The sequence below is a fragment of the Dromiciops gliroides genome, chromosome 1, assembly GCF_019393635.1.
Source record: "Dromiciops gliroides isolate mDroGli1 chromosome 1, mDroGli1.pri, whole genome shotgun sequence".
Classification (NCBI taxonomy): Eukaryota; Metazoa; Chordata; class Mammalia; order Microbiotheria; family Microbiotheriidae; genus Dromiciops; species Dromiciops gliroides.
Window position 1 is genome coordinate 452,475,285 of NC_057861.1, and position 17,776 is coordinate 452,493,060.

A 17,776-nucleotide genomic window follows, 5' to 3' on the forward strand; every position below is an offset into this window, starting at 1 on the left:
TTCTTGCTGGGATCCAGAGCTACCTGATTATTAGAAGTTAGGATACTATATTTATAGATTCTATAGGCTATATTGAACTATCTCAAGAAGAATTAATCAAATATATTTGTGCAGGAAAATAATATTTCCATCATTGAAAGTTACCAACTATGTATTTAGTGCCCTCTCTGTTATTTTCTCACATCTACATAAAAACATAGCACAGGCAGTAAGTCGGAGCAAATAATGTATATAGAAGTTCCACTATTACCCTGACAAGGTAAAGATTAAGGGAACATTTTAGTTAATACAATAGATAATGCAACTTTCTCTTAAAAAAACAAAAATATGAACTAGCTTATTATGCTCACGTCTGATTACAAAGATCTAAAAGAATCTTAATGATCCATGAGATAAATTGTTCTCATTATTAAAGGTACATCTATATTACAAAAAAGTAGTGCTTTAAAAGCACAGTGTACTGATGCACTTTGGGAAGCCCTCAAATCATGAATGGTACCATGAAAAAGAACAATATTAATGATTCAGAAATATGAATATTTGTTGGGTTTATTGCAACTAGAGAACACATGCATTGTCAATTTTTTTAAATGATGCAAATTATCTCCAATGTGATTGAGTTATTCAGTAAAATGGAAGAAAATATAAATCCTAGCATTTTCCTTGTATTAGATATTTTGCCCCAAATAGCTGTGTAATAACTACAAAATAAATGGGAAAAACCCTAAATCCAAGCCAAAAAATTTAAAGGTAATTTTATATACATACATATATATATTTATACATATATGTATATACATATACACACATACACATACATATGGATCTATTTCTATCTATCTTACACCAACAATCAGAATATATGAAATTACTGCTCTCTTCAGTGGTTTCTGAGTATCTTTTTATGTATGGCTTCTATGTTCACATTCCACAACCAGCTGTGAGTAGGTAGTCAGTAGATACTTACTGAATAAACGAAGAATGAATTTAATCAACATTGACTATATTCTATTTGAGTTTTTTCTTTTTCAGTCCTGTCTGATCTTCTACTGCTTAACTTAGATGAAGTCGATTTTCCATGCAATTCTTTAGATTCTTTCTTTCTGAGAATAAAGACATGCATAATAAGTCCTTGGTGAATTGAATTTCATGAATAAGTTTAAGACCAGGTAGCATTATTTGAATACTATAGCAGCTGGGAAGTGTAGTCGTCAACTAGTAAGACATTATAATAACAATTGTGATTTTTGGCTAGAATTCAGGATTATAATTATCTGAAATAGTTTTTACTATTATATATGTATATATATATATTCATGCCTATGTATTTATTTTGTAACTTCTATCTTGGTGCTCCTACCCCTACTCATTATGGATCAATAGAAAAATGTTACTTTTGTTTTCAACAACGAAATCTTTTTTTTTTTACATCTCATTCTTTTTCGCTTTCTCCCCCCACCCATAGGGATGCCCTCTGCTTCTTTATTAGTTAATCTTCTTTCAGCATTACTCATCAGTTTTGTGTTTGGAGAAACAGAAGTAAGATTTGCTGGACAAACAGAATTCCTTGTTAATGAAACAGCTACAACAGTCATACGGCTTGTGATTGAAAGAATAGGAGAGCCAGCCAACATCACTGCAATTGTATCGGTAAGGAAATATTTCAGTTAAATACTCTTATTTGATCAGATATATAAGTTCTTTTTTAAAATATATTTTATTTTTTCCTCAATTACATGTTAAAACAATTTTCAAACTTTTGTTTTTTTTTTTTGGTGAGGCAGTTGGGGTTAAGTGACTTGCCCAGGGTTGCACAGCTAGTAAGTGTTAAATGTCTGAGGCCGGATTTGAACTCAGGTCCTCCTGACTCCAGGGCCGGTGCTCTATCCACTGCACCACCTAGCTGCCCCTATTTTTAACATTTAAAAAAAAAAATTTTGAGTTCCAAATTCTATCCTACCAGGTCTTCTTTCCCTTCCCCCTCCTGCAGATGGTAAGCAATCAGAGATGGCTTATACATGGACAATCATGTAAAACATTTCCATATTAGTCATTTTGCATAAGAAGACTCTGATAAAAGAAAAAGAAAGTGAATAATATATGCTTTAGTCTATATTCAAACAATATCAGTTCTTTCCCCAGAGGCTAATGCTTCATCATTAGTCCTTTGGGATTGTTTTAGTGGAATATTTAATAGCAAGGTTTTGGGGAGTTAATTTTTTTTTTCAATTTTATATTTTTGAGCACCCAGAATGTGATATTATGCAGATATACATGTATATATAAATTTACATTCTAAAGTGATAGGACATGTCTTTCACAGACAGTGGTACAGAGCAACATTTAATAAATGATTTAATCAGGGATAGATTGATTATACTTAGGCTAGGTTTATTTTCTCGTATTTCTATATGCTTATACTTTTTAAAAAATCTTTTTTTTGCATTATATCAGCTGCATTTCCCACTGTATCCTCCTCCCCTCAGGGGTTTGGTCTTTATAATGAGGAATCAGAGGAGGAATAATTTATCAAATCTAACCAGCATATTGTAATAGTATGCCGTGCTTGACTCTCATTGTCTACAAAGCATAGGAAGGAAATAGCATTTTTATAATACTTCTTTGGGGATACATTTAGTCTTCATAATTTCATAGTGTTCAGTTTTGATTGTTTTATTGTTGTTCTATCAATTTACATTGTAGTCACTGTTCATACTATTTTCCTAGTTCTACTTCCCTTTGCCTCTCAGTTCATATATCTTCCCATGCTTCATTTTATTAATTTCTTACAGTAGAGTAATATTCTATTAAATTTATATACCACAGCTTATTTAAAATAAAATCCCTAATTGAGGGACATATACTTTGTTTCTAGTCCCTTGCTAACACACAAAAAAGGGCTATTTTAAATATTTTAATGTAAATGGGACTTTTCTTTTTATCATTGACCTCTTTGGGAATATATAATTAGTAATAAACTATCTGGGTGAAAAGGTATGGACATTCTGGTTACTTTCTTTGCATAATTCCTAAATGCTTTCTGTAATGGTTGGATGAATTCACAGCTCCACCAGTAATGTATTAGTGAGCTTCTCTTTCCACATCGCTTCTCTTTCCCCTGCCCCAACATTAATTATTCCCATCTTTTCTTATCTTTGACAATTTGCTTTGTGTGAGGTAAAATTTCAGAATTTCAATTTGCATTTTTCTTATTATTAAGGATTTAGAACACTGTTTCATTCAGTTAATATCAGTGTGCAATTTTTTGGAGAACTGTTTGTTCATATCCTTTGACCACCTAGCTGTTGGGGAGTGACATTCGTTCTTATATAATTGAATTGATCATTATTTTGTGAAATTATGAAGTTGGCTGGGCATGCTTGGTTCTTTAAGAACTCACCAGGAAAGACCACAATGGCAGTGGGAAATGAGACTGCAATCACACTTTAATAAGGCACAGAGGATATGGGGCAAATAGGCCAGAAAATACAGAGACAAGCTGTGAAAAGGGGTGCAAAGGCAAACAGTATGAGGAAGGGGATGGGTGATGAAGGAAGGCAGGAAGGGGAGGAGGCAGAGAGTATCACTCCCATAACCATGGATTAGAGTTGGGAGCACTTGGCAGCATGGATATGGAAGAGTGCTGGTGGGAGGGGAGAGGAGCATAGGAGTTTGAGGTCTTATCTTTATAGATTTAAGGGAGTGGAACAGACTAACTCTTATCTGTGCCACCTTGGGGTTAGTTCAATCAAATATCAAATCATCTCAAAGTTTGTCAGTAAAACTTTAAATTTTATGTTTTCATGTTATCTCAAAGTTATCAGTACCATTTGATGATATGTTGGTTTATTGTGGAAGTCTGGAATTTATCTGAGATTTACATTTCATAGGACCAAAAGGCTCTAACAGCAAGGCCTAGATAGCTTTCCTTGATTCAACACATATTACCAGAATGTGATTTTTGGTTAACATATGATACAATTTGCAAATTATTCTTTTTTAATCTTTGGGACAGTTTGTACATGATTTCTAGGTTCCCCTTTATAATCTTACTTCCTGGTACTACTACTTTATACTGACTACTTGTAAATTTACTATACTGACTAGAAGTGAAGGGCTAGTCAGGGGCACATAACAAAACACAATTTTAACACAGATTTCTCTAAGTTATCTATATATATCTTCAACAGTAGATTCTTATCCAGAGGTCTTTGATTCAGAACTTTTCCGTAGTCAACTCCTTCCTTTCTTATTCTGGTTGTGTTAATTTTGTTTATGTCAAAGCTTTTCAATTTCATATAATCAAAATTAGATGTTTTATCTATTTGCTTTAGTTCCCTATTAATTTTTTTAACCTAAATTAAAAAATTATGTAGTGATACCGAGATCCTTGAATGTAGTTCATACAAATCAGTTTTTACAAATTAAGTGTTTAGCTTAATTTGCCTTATATGTATGCTTCATGGACTATGGGCCTATTTCTTTGGATGTATTTCTTTTGGATGTAAATTTCCACTTCTTTGATGGAGATGAAAGATTCTTCACTGGATAGAATCATAATCTGAGTTGGAAGGGAAAACAGAGGCCTTGGATTCCAACTCATACCAGAAGCAGCCCATTTCATTTTTTTTTTTAAACATTTTTTTTTTTTTTAGTGAGGCAATTGGGGTCAAGTGACTTGCCCAGGATCACACAACTAGTAAGTGTTAAGTGTCTGAGGCCGGATTTGAACTCAGGTACTCCTGACTCCAGGGCCGGTGCTCTATCCACAGAGCCACCTAGCTGCCCCTAGCCCATTTCATTTTGAAGATGGCCTTCTTTGTTATGAAGCTTTTTGTTCCATGAAGCAGAAATCTTCTTCTCTGCAACTCCCATCCCCCTTTTTTGGGGGGCCGGGGCAATGAGTGTTAAGTGACTTGCCCAGGGTCACACAGCTAGTGTCAAGTGTCTGAGGCCATATTCGAACTCAGGTCCTGCTGAATTCAGGGCCAGTGCTTTATCCACTGTGCCACCTAGCTGCCCCACCCCCCCATCCCTTTTTCCTGGTCAAGCAGAGCAAGGTTAATCCCTCTTCCACATGATAGATCTTCAAATACTTGAAGGCAACCATCTTTTGAGTGTCAAGTTTCCTAATAGTTACAAAAACAAGAGTAACAATTGGAATGTGTTTAGTGCTTTAAGGTTAAAATTTAAGGTTTAATTATTTTATTTTACTTTCATAATCCTCTGAAGTAATAATAATAATAATAATAATAATGATGATGATGATGATGATGAATGACATTTTCTGTTAACTTCAAGGTTTATAAAGTATTTTTCTTTCAACATCTATATAAAATAGATTAGTAGAAGAATTATCAAATAGCTAGGTGGTACAGTGGATAGAATGTCAGGTCTAGAATCAGGAAGACTCTTCTCACTGAGTTGCAATCTGTAACCCCAAATCTGTGATCTCAAAAGAGGTCAAGAAGAGTTGCATGTGACTGAAAAACAATAAAAAAACAACATAAGAATCATCACCCAAATTTCATAGATGAAGAAATTGAGACTTATGTTAAGTGCCTTGCCTTTGATCTGATAGCTAGTACACGGTGTAGGTAGGATATGAATTCTTCTCTTTTATTTATTGAGCTCTTGAAGAAATAAACAAGTTTTGTTTTGTTTTGTTTTTTGTTAAATCACTAAGGATTTAGGGGTACTGAGAGACTGTGGAACTTTTCTTGGAGGAGAGAATAAGAATTATTCCTGAATTCAGAGTGCATTCTCTCTTTGCATTTGACAAGGAATATGATGGATTGTCATGAAAACCTTGAGCAGATTTATTCCTTTCAATCTTGTTAAACTCTGGGTAGTTTTCAGTTTAGGTTAGCCCTGTCCAGATCAGATTTTGTCATACTTGAGAAGGAAAAAAAACCATGTTATTTCCCTTTGGCTCCATATGCTTAGAGAAGCAAATGCATAAGGGCGTTTCTATTAGTTGTTTGTCTTTGAAATGTCAACTTTGTCAGTATTTGTTTTAATCTTTTCAGTTGTGTATGATTCTTCATGACCCCTTTTGGGGTTTTCTTGGCAAAGATACTGGAGTGGTTTGCCATTTCCTTCTCCAGCTCTTTTTTTTTTTTTTTTTGGTGAGGCAGTTGGGGTTAAGTGACTTGCCCAGGGTCGCACAGCTAGTAAGTGTTAAGTGTTGGAGGTCGGATTTGAACTCAGGTACTCCTGAATCCAGGGCCGGTGCCTTATCCACTGCGCCATCTAGCTGCCCCTTCTCAAGCTCATTTTTCAGATGAGGAAACTGAGGTGACTTGCCCAGGGTCACACAGCTAGGAAGTGTCTGAAGCTATATTATAACTCAGGAAGATGAGTCTTCCTGATTCCAGGCCTGGCACTCTAATCCATTGCACCACTTAGCTGCCCTTTCTTTTTTTTTTTAATCATAAAAGTATTTTCTAGTTACAAGTAGATGTAAGGGCTAAAATTGTAGCTAGTCTGTCTAAAATATCTTATTAGTGGTCACCAATAAATTATAAGCTTTAACAAGAGTTAGACTTTTAAGCATTTATTAAGGAGAATAAGAATTTGGTGGAAAGAGAAAGGCCTAGATTCAGCTGTCTATCTCAGGGAGCCAATGTCTCCAGCTCCTTTCCCCCCTGACATCCTCCAGAAAGAGACCTCAAGAGAGCAAGCCTCACCTCTTTTATAGACAGTACCCATGAGCAAATGTCACTTCCTGATGCCAAGGAAAACCGCATGGCTTGCCCTCAGATGCCTTCTCCTCATGGTGGAGCTTTCCTACAGTAGCTCTCCAGCAGGTGGCGTCATTCCAATCATTACATAGAGATAGTTTTCAACATTTGTTTTTATAAGATTTCTAGTTTAAAATTTTTCTCCCTCCCTCCCTTCCCTCCCCCAGACAGCAAGCAATATGATATAGGTTATATATGTACAATCACATTAAACATATTTCTGCATTAATTATGCTGTGAAAGAAGGATCAGAGCAAAAGGGAAAAACCTCAAAAAACAAAACCAAAAAAAGTAGAAATAGTTTGGTTTAATCTGCATCTAGATCCCACAGTTCTTTTTTTTTCTGGATTTGGAGAGCATTTTCCATCATGAGTCCTTTGGAACTATCTTGGATGATTGTATTGCTGAGAAGAGTCAAGTCTATCACAGTTGATCAACATACAATGTTGTTGATACTGTGTACAATGTTCTCCTGGCTCTGCTCATCTCACTCAGCATCAGTTCATGTAAGTCCTTCCAGGTTTCTCCGAGATCTGCCTGCTCAATGTTTCTTACAGCACAATAGTATTCCATTACATTCATATACTACAACTTGTTTAGCCATTCCCCAATTGATGGGCATCCCCTCAATTTCCAATTCCTTGCCACCACAAAAGAGCATTAGCTGCCCTTTCTGTGAGCACAGGCTGATGCTGTTGTTTCTTTGTTTTGAATCAAAATATCTCAGTTAATTGGAAGTTTCATTATTTTCCTTTTGAATGCTCCTTTAAGTTTTAGTGTTAGAAGTTCATCTGAACCCTTGGTTAAATAGCCCTTACCTTGGTATCTTTTATAGCTTTACGGAGAAGATACAGGTGACTTTGTTGACACATATGCTGCAGCTTTTATACCTGCTTCAGAAACCAGTAGGACTGTGTATATAGCAGTCTGTGATGATGACATTCCAGAGCCTGATGAAACATTCATCTTTTACTTAACATTACAGGTCAGTACTAGAGTTATAGTTTTATGATTATTGTTGTTCTCTCATTCTCATGTTGTTTTATGGCATTCAGATAGAAACAGTCTTCTTATTCTCTTAAATTTAATATGTTCAGGACTGTTTTGCAGGTACATGATTCCTGTGCTATAAGTTCATCTTCTGGTTTCCTCAAGACAATTTCAGCAGCAGACAGAATGATAGTCATGTTCTGACTTGAGTTTGATCTTCTAGATCTCTGTATTTTGAAAGTTTTTCTTTCCATGTAGTTTGGAGATCATGATCTCTCTTAAAAACATTGTTCTTAAATGTTTAGGAATCAATATTTTGCCTAGGTGATTATGGGCACAGCTTTGTCTGTAATAATGTTCTAGTTTCAGTACTATTTGTTGATTTATCAGAGCTATTTTAGAGTCTGTATTTATAGTATGGCTATTTATTATATGTTAATTTATGAAGAATAGCAAATTTTTCATGTATAATTCTGACCACAAGCTCTTTTCTTTCTTAGGTATTTGGAAGATGCTAAATTTTTATAACCTGCAGTGATATGTTGTATAACTTTTATATTTTCTATAGCTTTTGGTGGTAATATATTGGTTTTATATCATTATTATAAACCCCATAGTTTTGTTTAACAAATCTGCATGACAGTCATTTATTTAAAATAGATTTTATTAGTTGAGATCATGTTGATTTTGCCTTTGAGGGGCCTTTTGATTCCTATCTGACATCTTAGTTCTTTCATAGGCTTTATCTGGAGGTAAACCATTGTTGGTTATATAATTCCAGTGATAAGTCTTTTAGCAGCTGTGGAATCTGTTCTAGAATTTTTTCTTTAAGTTTTAAACTTATTTATCATGTTCTCTGAGATCATCTCTGAGTTCTCCTTTTCCTTTTGAATATAGAAGCACGAATCTTTCCATAGCTCCCTTGGGGACTTTATTTTATTAAAATTATATCAATTTTTGTTTGGATTCTTTCTAAATATATCATCCATGTTACTGTTTCAAACATTGAGATCAGTTTTGTATTGTATAGTTGTTAGTGGATATTATTAATATTATCATTATTATACCTTAGAAAACCTTAGTCTTCTTTAAAACTTAGATATTTGGGCAAAAGCAAGCCTGACTGAGTGTTGTTAATGCTTTGGACTTTAGTGAAAGGAACTTGAACTCCTGTTCTGCAGACACAGACAGATTGCTCCTCCTGCTCTAAAGATGTGTTTTACAACCTAGTTTTCTGGTTTACCCTGCTTACTCAAGAATTGCTTTCATGAATACTGAAACAAGTATTGTTTTCTCCCGGGTCCCCCTTTCTCTCCCATCTCTTAGCCTCCCTCCCAACCATATACACACACTAAGTCATACACATATAAACACAAAGAATGGTCATGCCTCCTGACTTCAAAGGAGAAAGGCACAAAAAGGAGGAGGGACCACTTGGTGAGGAAACGGGAGGTTCCCAGTCCCTCAAAAGGAATTTGCAACATCTCTGGTAAAAGTACTTGAATAGGATGAGGGTTAATCATCTTCAACTGATTAATCTATGAGAACGGTGTGAATAATCTCATTTTTTCTAGCTAATTTTAAAAAATAGTGTTGAAGTTATTAGTGTGATTTCTCTCTTTTCAGTCTTGTGTACTTTAGTATATAATTTTATTTATAAATTCAGCTGTTTCAAATAATGAATGCGTTTTGCCTTTCAGTTTACTTTTTTCCTTAAGTCATTTTATGCTACTGCTGAATATTAGTAGAAATTTCTTAGAGATATTTTCCTACCAGTATAATATAATGTTTACTTTGACCTAGAAACTTTTGATTCATGGGAAAAGTTTATTTCCTTAGTTTCTGCAGTGGTAAATTTTTTTTCTTACAGAATTATGTACTTCATTCCTTTGTTGTTATTAATAGATTGTCAAATTGTGATTTATGGTCTTCAAAACCTATTTTGAGGACTTTGTTGTTTAGTTGGGAATTTTTTGTTCAGTGTTTGAATTTATCTAACTTGTTCCTTAAAGCATGTGTTAAAAACATACTTGCATTTCAATTCACAATCTGAAAAAAGAAATCCTACTGAAAATGAACTGTATTTTTCACTCTTTTCTTATTTATGTACTATTCATTTTAGAAACCATCATCAAAGATAAAGCTTGGTTGGCCAAGGTCTGTTACTGTGACCATATTATCAAATGACAATGCCTTTGGAGTTATTTCATTCGATATGGTATGATTGATCCTACATAACCTGATCTTTGTAATTTAAATTTAGTAGTCGATTTACTTTAATTTATAGTACTATATTTGTATATAAATGACATTCTGTCTTGGTATATGGCTGAAACCATCTCCTTTGTGAAGCATATAAGCAGTTACTTGAAATCTTTCAACCCAATATGGTCTCCTATAGCTTAGCTCCATTAGCACAACCATTGATGATTCAGTCACCTCCCTGCCATGGTTTATCATTGGCATAGGACTAGTGGAAAGAGGCATATGCAATCTAAGTTAAATTTTCCTGTTTGAATTGCCCAAAGTAATTGTGCCCCTGATCTCCTAGGGGCATTTTGGGTAAAAGGAATGAAGCTGATGTCATCTCATCCAGCTCTAGCTTCTGGGAGATGATACTAGCTCTTGGTAGAAATGACCCCTCAGAAGCATGTTTAGCAATCAGCCCCCTCCCTTTAAATGATATCATTATAAACTCAATAAATACCTACTATATGTATAGTATTGAATCTTGGTCTCTCCTCTAACACTGATTAAGTGCTGCTTAGCTACTCATTCATTCTTCACAACATATTGCAGAGATCACTGCCCCATAGTTACCTATTTCATTATGCACTCATCATCCTTTGGTTTTTGGCTTTACTGCCTATTGTTTCCTTCCCTATCCTGATTTGACCCTACTGGAAAAAGCTATCAGCAAATGATTTTTTTTCTTTATCTGGGACAATGGCTGGGCAAGAGAGAAAAACGTGAAAGATGAGCTGAATGATAGGCACTCTGACAAGCTCCCCTTGACGTAAGGCTACATTAGCAAGCACAAATAAGACTGCAACCAAGATTTAGTCTGTCAGTGGTGCTCCATGACTCCAGGGGGGAAAACCCCACAAAAAGATGCTAAGGCAATCTGGATTGTTGGTGAGAGTGAAGTATAAACATACTCTCATACTTGATTGAATTTTGGGAGACTTCCTACTGTAATGGAAAATGTATTAGACTAGGAGTAGGAAGACCTTGGTTCTAATTGTTAGCTGTGGCATGTAGGGATAAGTCACTGAGCCTTAATTTTCTCATCTGTAAAATGGGACTTGTCCTTTTCGTCTCACTGGGTTGTTGTGAAGATCAAATACAATAATGTATATGGAAATATTTGCAAACTGTGTCATATAGAGTAAGGTTTTGGCAGATACTTGTTTTGGATTATTTTTTAACTGGATCTGCAGTTTCATTGCTGTAGGGAATGCCTAGGAAGGAAAAGTTTACCAATACAGATCAGCACCTCTTTTATAACTTATATTATTATTAGTATTATGAGAGAGTCACTTGAGGTGATGAGAGGTTGAGTGACTTGCCCAGGATCAGGATCATGGTTTGTCTCAGAGGTGAGTTTTAAATCTATCCTAATGTGTATAGAGATGAACTCTTTAATCCACTATGATCATCATGGTGTTTCTTAATGAATTAATAGCAACATAATTTTCCAAGGGCTGATTCAGCCTGAGAGGAATATAATGCAAGTGACATTAGCCCTTTTTTTTTTTAAATAAAGTATTTTATTTATTTTTTCCCTGTTACATGTAAAGACAGTAGCCCTTATTTTTAATATACGTAACTTAGACTGTTTAGGGGTTCTTAATCTTTTTTGGGTCATTGATCCCTTTGGCACTTGGGTGAAGTTTATGAACCTCTTCTCAAAATAATGTTTATTTTTTTTAAAAAATTCATAACTGAAGAAAATTCTAAATTTGAGTTCGAGGTTATTGAAAGTATTTTTTTCCCATCCAAGTTTAAAATCTTTACCTAGACCTCTTAGTGATACATGGATTCCAGGTTAAGAACTCCTGATCTAGAGGGCAGAGGATATTGACTGCACATTCCTTGAAACCACCAATTGATAGAAGGATCTTTGGGAGGGTAGTTTCTTGGACCTAGAAAGGAAAACTACTTGTGATAATCTTTTGAATGATGAAGAAATGTTGATCATTAAAAGTTATAGTTTTATTGACCATCATTATAGGAAATAAAAGTAAATAATACAAAGTTTAGAACTCTTTGGGACTCTTGAGTCCAGATTAAGGAACTGGGCCACAAAGAAGCTCAGTTATTCTGGTGAAGAGCAGAGTAAAGACCAGAACCGAGGTCTTTTTTTTTTTTTTTTTTTTTTTTGCAGGCAATGGGGGTTAAGTGACTTGCCCAGGGTCACACAGCTAGTAAGTGTCAAGTGTCTGAGGCCGGATCTGAACCCAGGTACTCCTGAATTCAGGGCCGGCGCCTTAACCACTGCGCCATCTAGCTGCCCCCAGAACCAAGGTCTTTTAATTGCTCCTCCAAGTCTCTTTGTACTATACTCTGTTGCCTTGGATTTGGTAACTGGATAATTTTTACTGGTAGTCTTTGCTTTTTTTTTTTTTTTTTTTAAAGTGAGGCAATTGGGGTTAAGTGACTTGCCCAAGGTCACACGGCTAGTAAGTGTTAAGTGTCTGAGGCCGGATTGGAACTCAGGTACTCCTGACTCCAGGGCCGGTGCTCTATCCACTGCACAACCTAGCTGCCCACTGGTAGTCTTTTAAACGCGATTATTCCTAGAGCTAGTTCATGGTTAGGCAATACACTACTCTTAGATGACATATTTTACAGGCTGTATTAACTTGCCTGTGAGCATTTAAAATTTCTATGGTAATGGTTTTTTAAACTCCTTTCTACTATGACATTTGTTCAGCACCTGATTACCTGTCTCCACTTCTCTCCATTAGCCTTCCTTAATCACAGTGAATGAGCCCAGGGGCAGGAATGAATCTGTACCTCTCATTCTAATCAGAGAAAAAGGAACGTACGGGATTGTAACTGTGAGTTTTGAGGTAAGTTTATTTTTTTAAAAATAACTTTAAATTTCTACCTCTTAGATTTAGTAGATAGCTTACATTTTACACATCGTAGTCTTGATCATGAAATATTTAATAGAGAAATGTTTTTAGAACCCTGTTACAAATACTGCAATGTAATGTTTTTAGAACAGATGTTCTTTGGTAGTCTTACTCTGAATTTGAGGGGCATCAATAAATCACTGAAATTCAACATATGAAATGGCAATTGGAAAATTAGTGGTCTAGACTTAAGAATTTTCTTAATGGATATGGAGCTGAGCTTCCATAGCAGGTATGGCACAGGGGCAGAATTAGGATGTTAGATGATTTAATTTTCTATTTAATGCAATAGTAAAAGTGAGCAAATACATGGTGTTTTCATAACCTTTAAAATTCACAAATAAATATTTAACTAATTTTGGCACTTTCTGAATCTATTTACCATATAATCATATGCTTCTTATAGAGACTGAAATATATGATGAAGTCATTATTGTTTTCTTAAAAGAACACTATTTTTGGAGAAGATAGGAATTTTCCACTAATGCAGTTGATGTTTATTGAACTATCTTCTAGCTTTGATTAAATAGTTAAGAAAAAAGATACTGATAACCTAAGCGTACTTATATACATATGGTAACCTGAGTGTTAGCATCTTGAAGGACAAATGTCATAGCATCTTGAGAGGCCATTATTAAGTTGTACGAAGAATTTTTCAGAAGTCTCTGGGGGGGTGGGGTGGGGTGGGGTGCAGCTAGGTGGCACAGTGGATAGAGCACCGGCTCTGGATTCAGGAGGACCTGAGTTCATATCCAGACTCGGACAAATCTGGCCTCAGGCACTTGACATTTACTAGCTGTGTGACCTTGGGCAAGTCACTTAACACCAATTGCCTCATCAAAAAGAAAAAAGAAGTCTCTGGGCTCCTGTATATTGTTACTATTGTAGTGCTATGAATACTTTAAATTTTTTAAATGGTATAAACTTATTTGCATTTATTAATAACACTTTATAATTTTTTGCAGGTAGAGGGTGGTCCAAACCCACCTGAAGAAGATTTAAGTCCAGTTAAGGGAAATATCACCTTCCCTCCTGGTAGAGCAATAGTGGTTTATAACTTGACAGTACTGGATGATGAGGTGAGAAAAATACTTTGATGTACAGAAGACTATATCTGTGCATCAGAAATTAAAATAAAACACTTTTTATGGCATGTAATAAATTGTGTTATGCTTGCAAGTTGACCTTGAAGCAAAAACTTTCAAAATTCTAAATAAAATTAGTGAACCATGGCCAGCAATGCTGTGAGGGTAAGAAGGCAAAACTGTTTTCCCACTTTTTGCATGTACTACATTGTTTTTGTTTTTCAGCTGTTTTAGCCATGTCTGCTTTTTTTGTCACCCCATTTGGAATTTTCTTGGCAAAGATACTGGAGTGGTTTGTCATTTCCTTCTCCAGCTCATTTAGGTGTACCTGAGGCAAACAAGGTTAAATGACTTGTCCAGGGTCATACATCTAGGGAGTGCCTGAGGCCAGAATTGAACTCAGGTCCTCTCTACTCCAGGTCTGGCACTCTATTCACTGTGCCATCTTACTACCCCGCTACATAAATACTTGATTTATTTAACTTATTAGGGGGAAAGGAAAGGAACAAGCATTGATTGAGTGTCTGCTATATGTCAGGCACTGTGCTAAGCACTTTACAGATATTATCTCATTTGATTATTAGAGTTATTGCTATGACAAATTGAAAAAGTAACCAGAGCTGTACAAATATGATAGTGGTTTTGTTCATTGTAGTCTCTGCTATACATATAATAAAAACTTTAAAAATCACATTGATTAATTTTAATAATGATTTCTTGTTCTCAGATTACACATGGATATACAACTATTCCAGATCTGTTGTTCTGTGTCATGTTTGTATATATATCTATATCTATATACATCTATGAGCAAGTATGTATATGTATACACACATACATAAATTCACATGCACCCATATAGGTCAGAACCTGTGATTACTTTAGTGTAGGGGAATAAAACAACATTAGCAGGTAAGTATAATTTATACCAGCCAAACAAGAAAAAAAATTGCTTGGGTAATATCAAAAACTTCATATATATTCCTATGGTGAATATGAAAGAAAAATAATAACCAATTCATCTTTTTAAAAATGAAAGAAATAAAAATCAGATATACCACAGAATATATATTGCATAAAATTATTTATTCAAAAACTTTAAAATTTATTCAAAGATTATTCAGAAAGCTTCCTCAAAAGTCTTACTCTATTGTTTCCATATGCAGTAGATAGAGGTAGCCTTTAAGTCTTCAGTTGAAGGGATAGATATGTTGTGCTGTTTGGAGAGAGAGTTTCCTTGCTGCCAGGCTGGCTTTTAGGCAATGAATTTTGGGTGATGGTAACTTATCAATTTTATCTGGTAAGGCATAGGACAGAAGGAACAGTACCCATATTGATAAAGTCATGGATGTTTTGAAGAATTGTAATTAATTTAATTGTTGTGTTTCTGTTGCAAATAAATACTGTTTTAAGTAATTTGTTTGTTAATTTATTTGTGATACTATATGTAAATTATATTCTAAAATATCAAATAAAATTTTAAAACTTATTTCGTAGGCTAATAAATTTGGCTTTTCATGTAATTGGGAAAATAAGAATCTTTTAATTTCTAACGTTAACATTTTTGAAAGTAATTGAAAGGGGCAGCTAGGTGGTGCAGTGGATAGAGCTCCGGCCTTGGATTCAGGAGGACCTGAGTTCAAATCTGGCCTCAGACACTTGACACTTACTAGCTGTGTGACCCTGGGCAAGTCACTTAACCCCAATTGCCTCACCAAAAAACCCAAAAAGTAATTGAAAGCCCTTTGTATCACAATGAATACTGCCTTCAGGATTTATAAAGAATCAGCTAATTTATATAAACTACAGCTAAGTACTTAGCTTGGGAGAATCAATATTTAAATTTCCAGTGTGAACATTTATACCTTGGGAATGGATAAATACTATAAATCAGGGCTTGCTTTATTATCTTGTTGATTGTCTAGACTTCCTAAAGTAATGGAAAAATGTTAAAAATGCAAGGTAGAGGCTTCCTGCCTAGAACAGAGATTCCGACTAGAGCCCTCTGCCCCATTGAAAAGCTTCCTGGAAGGACATCAAAGGGCAACTTCCAGGAAAAGGCAGCGAAGAGTGCTGACTTCCCCTTTCTCTCCCTGGAAGTTATTTTGGAGGTCACCCACAGACAAACCCTAGAGAAAAGTGAAAAAGTTGTAAAAGGGGGGAGAGAAGAAAGGAGAACTTCAGATGGAAAAGGACTCAGGATAAAAGCCTGAGGGTAAGGAAGCCTCCCTTTCTGACTCCCCACATTGCCCAAAGGTGCCAGCATGCCAGTTTCCAGAGAAGATCACTAGAAGAATAGGAGTGCACACAGTGCTGACGAAGAATTCCTTGTGCTTCCTTTGAAACCCCAGTTTGTGCCAGGAAGACTGGAATATTTGGAAGATGCCCTTAAGTGTGCCAAGCTTCCAGCTGAAGACCAGCCTCCTTTGTCACTCTAGTTTGTGCCAGGAGGGCTGGAAGATTTGGAAGATGCCCTTGTGTGTGCCAAGCTTCCAGCTGAAGACCAGATAGGGAGCAGGAGGGTTTTAGCCTGGGCAGGAAGGGTGGAGCCATGGCTGCAGTGCCCTAGCTGCAGTTGCTTTCCTGGGTTAAATGGGGGGACACCTGGAGTCACTTTCCAATGCCAACAGGGAACCCCAAGCAGCCAACGTGTACTCAATTGCTAGAGCCTACCAGTGACACCAACACCCACCCCTTCCGCCAAATAATGGTGACGTCACTTTGGACACTTGAACCTGGCATTTTCTTCAGATTCACTCCCTCTTTCTTGCCACCTTGTCTTTTGCCCTCCTTGGCAGCTGATTTAGAAGGGAAGTGCCTTACACCAGGGAAGATGGCAACACTGCAGCTGTCTGCCCTCTAGCTACTCCCCTCCCCTTCCCTTCCCTTCCTATTTATATTTTTAGCCAGGCAATGAAAGTTAAGTGACTTGCCCAGGGTCACGCAGCTAGTAAGTGTCAAGTGTCTGAGGATGGATTTGAACTCAGGTCCTCCTGAATCCAGGGCCTGTGCTCTATCCACTGTTCCACCTAGCTGTCCCCTGCCCCCTCCCTTCTTGAGGCAAGTTTGAAGGCCATGGAACATTCTGGTAAATGACAAGAACCCCACCACAATTAGAAAAGGGAATGTCACAACACTAGATATAGGGACAAGCACATCCCTACAGAAGAGAAGACATCCCTACCCCATTACTTTGCAGAGGTGGCAGGTTCTTGTTCATTTTGTTTTGCAGATTGGGCTGATAGGCTCATCATTTGGACTGACTTTTCTCTTCCCCTTTCAGCCTGTTGACAAAGACCATTTCTTACCTGAGATATCTGTCTGTGGGATGGGGCATGGGGGAGGACTACTGGTGGAAATTCTGGTGATGGAGAAAAACAACATTTCAATAAAATTATTTTAAAAGCAAAAAAAAAATGCAAGGTAGACTTAAAATGTGTTGAATATACTTTTTTTTTGAGATGGAGAGCCAGTTGTTAAGCATTTACCAGCACATCACTACACAAGTCATAGAACATCACAGGACTGAAGAATTAAAAATGAGTATTACTGAGGGGGCTTTGTAGAATCCTGGGATAGGTGAGAACAAGCTGCAATGCCAAACAAATAACTAAATAGAAGAATCAGAATAAAGTACTCATGTCTGGAATGCTCTGTCTCCTCAACTCTGCTTCTTGGTTTTCCTGGCTTCTGTCAAGACTATAGGTAGATCCCATCTTCTATAGGAGACCATTTCTAGTTTTCCAAGATGGTAGCCTTTCAGGTTACCTACATTTACTCTGTATGTACCTTGTATGTACGGTCTGTCTCCACCATT

At 36.1% G+C, this 17,776-nt stretch overlaps 1 protein-coding gene across 1 annotated transcript in view; it reads left to right on the plus strand.

Annotated features, from left to right (window-relative positions):
• Positions 1–17,776, plus strand: part of ADGRV1 (adhesion G protein-coupled receptor V1) — a 786,537-nt gene that overhangs the window by 26,427 nt on the left and 742,334 nt on the right. The window contains 5 exon segments of the mRNA XM_043996987.1: positions 1,466–1,650; positions 7,579–7,728; positions 9,856–9,951; positions 12,704–12,808; positions 13,840–13,953. Of these exon segments, the coding sequence (XP_043852922.1) occupies positions 1,466–1,650; positions 7,579–7,728; positions 9,856–9,951; positions 12,704–12,808; positions 13,840–13,953 (650 nt within the window).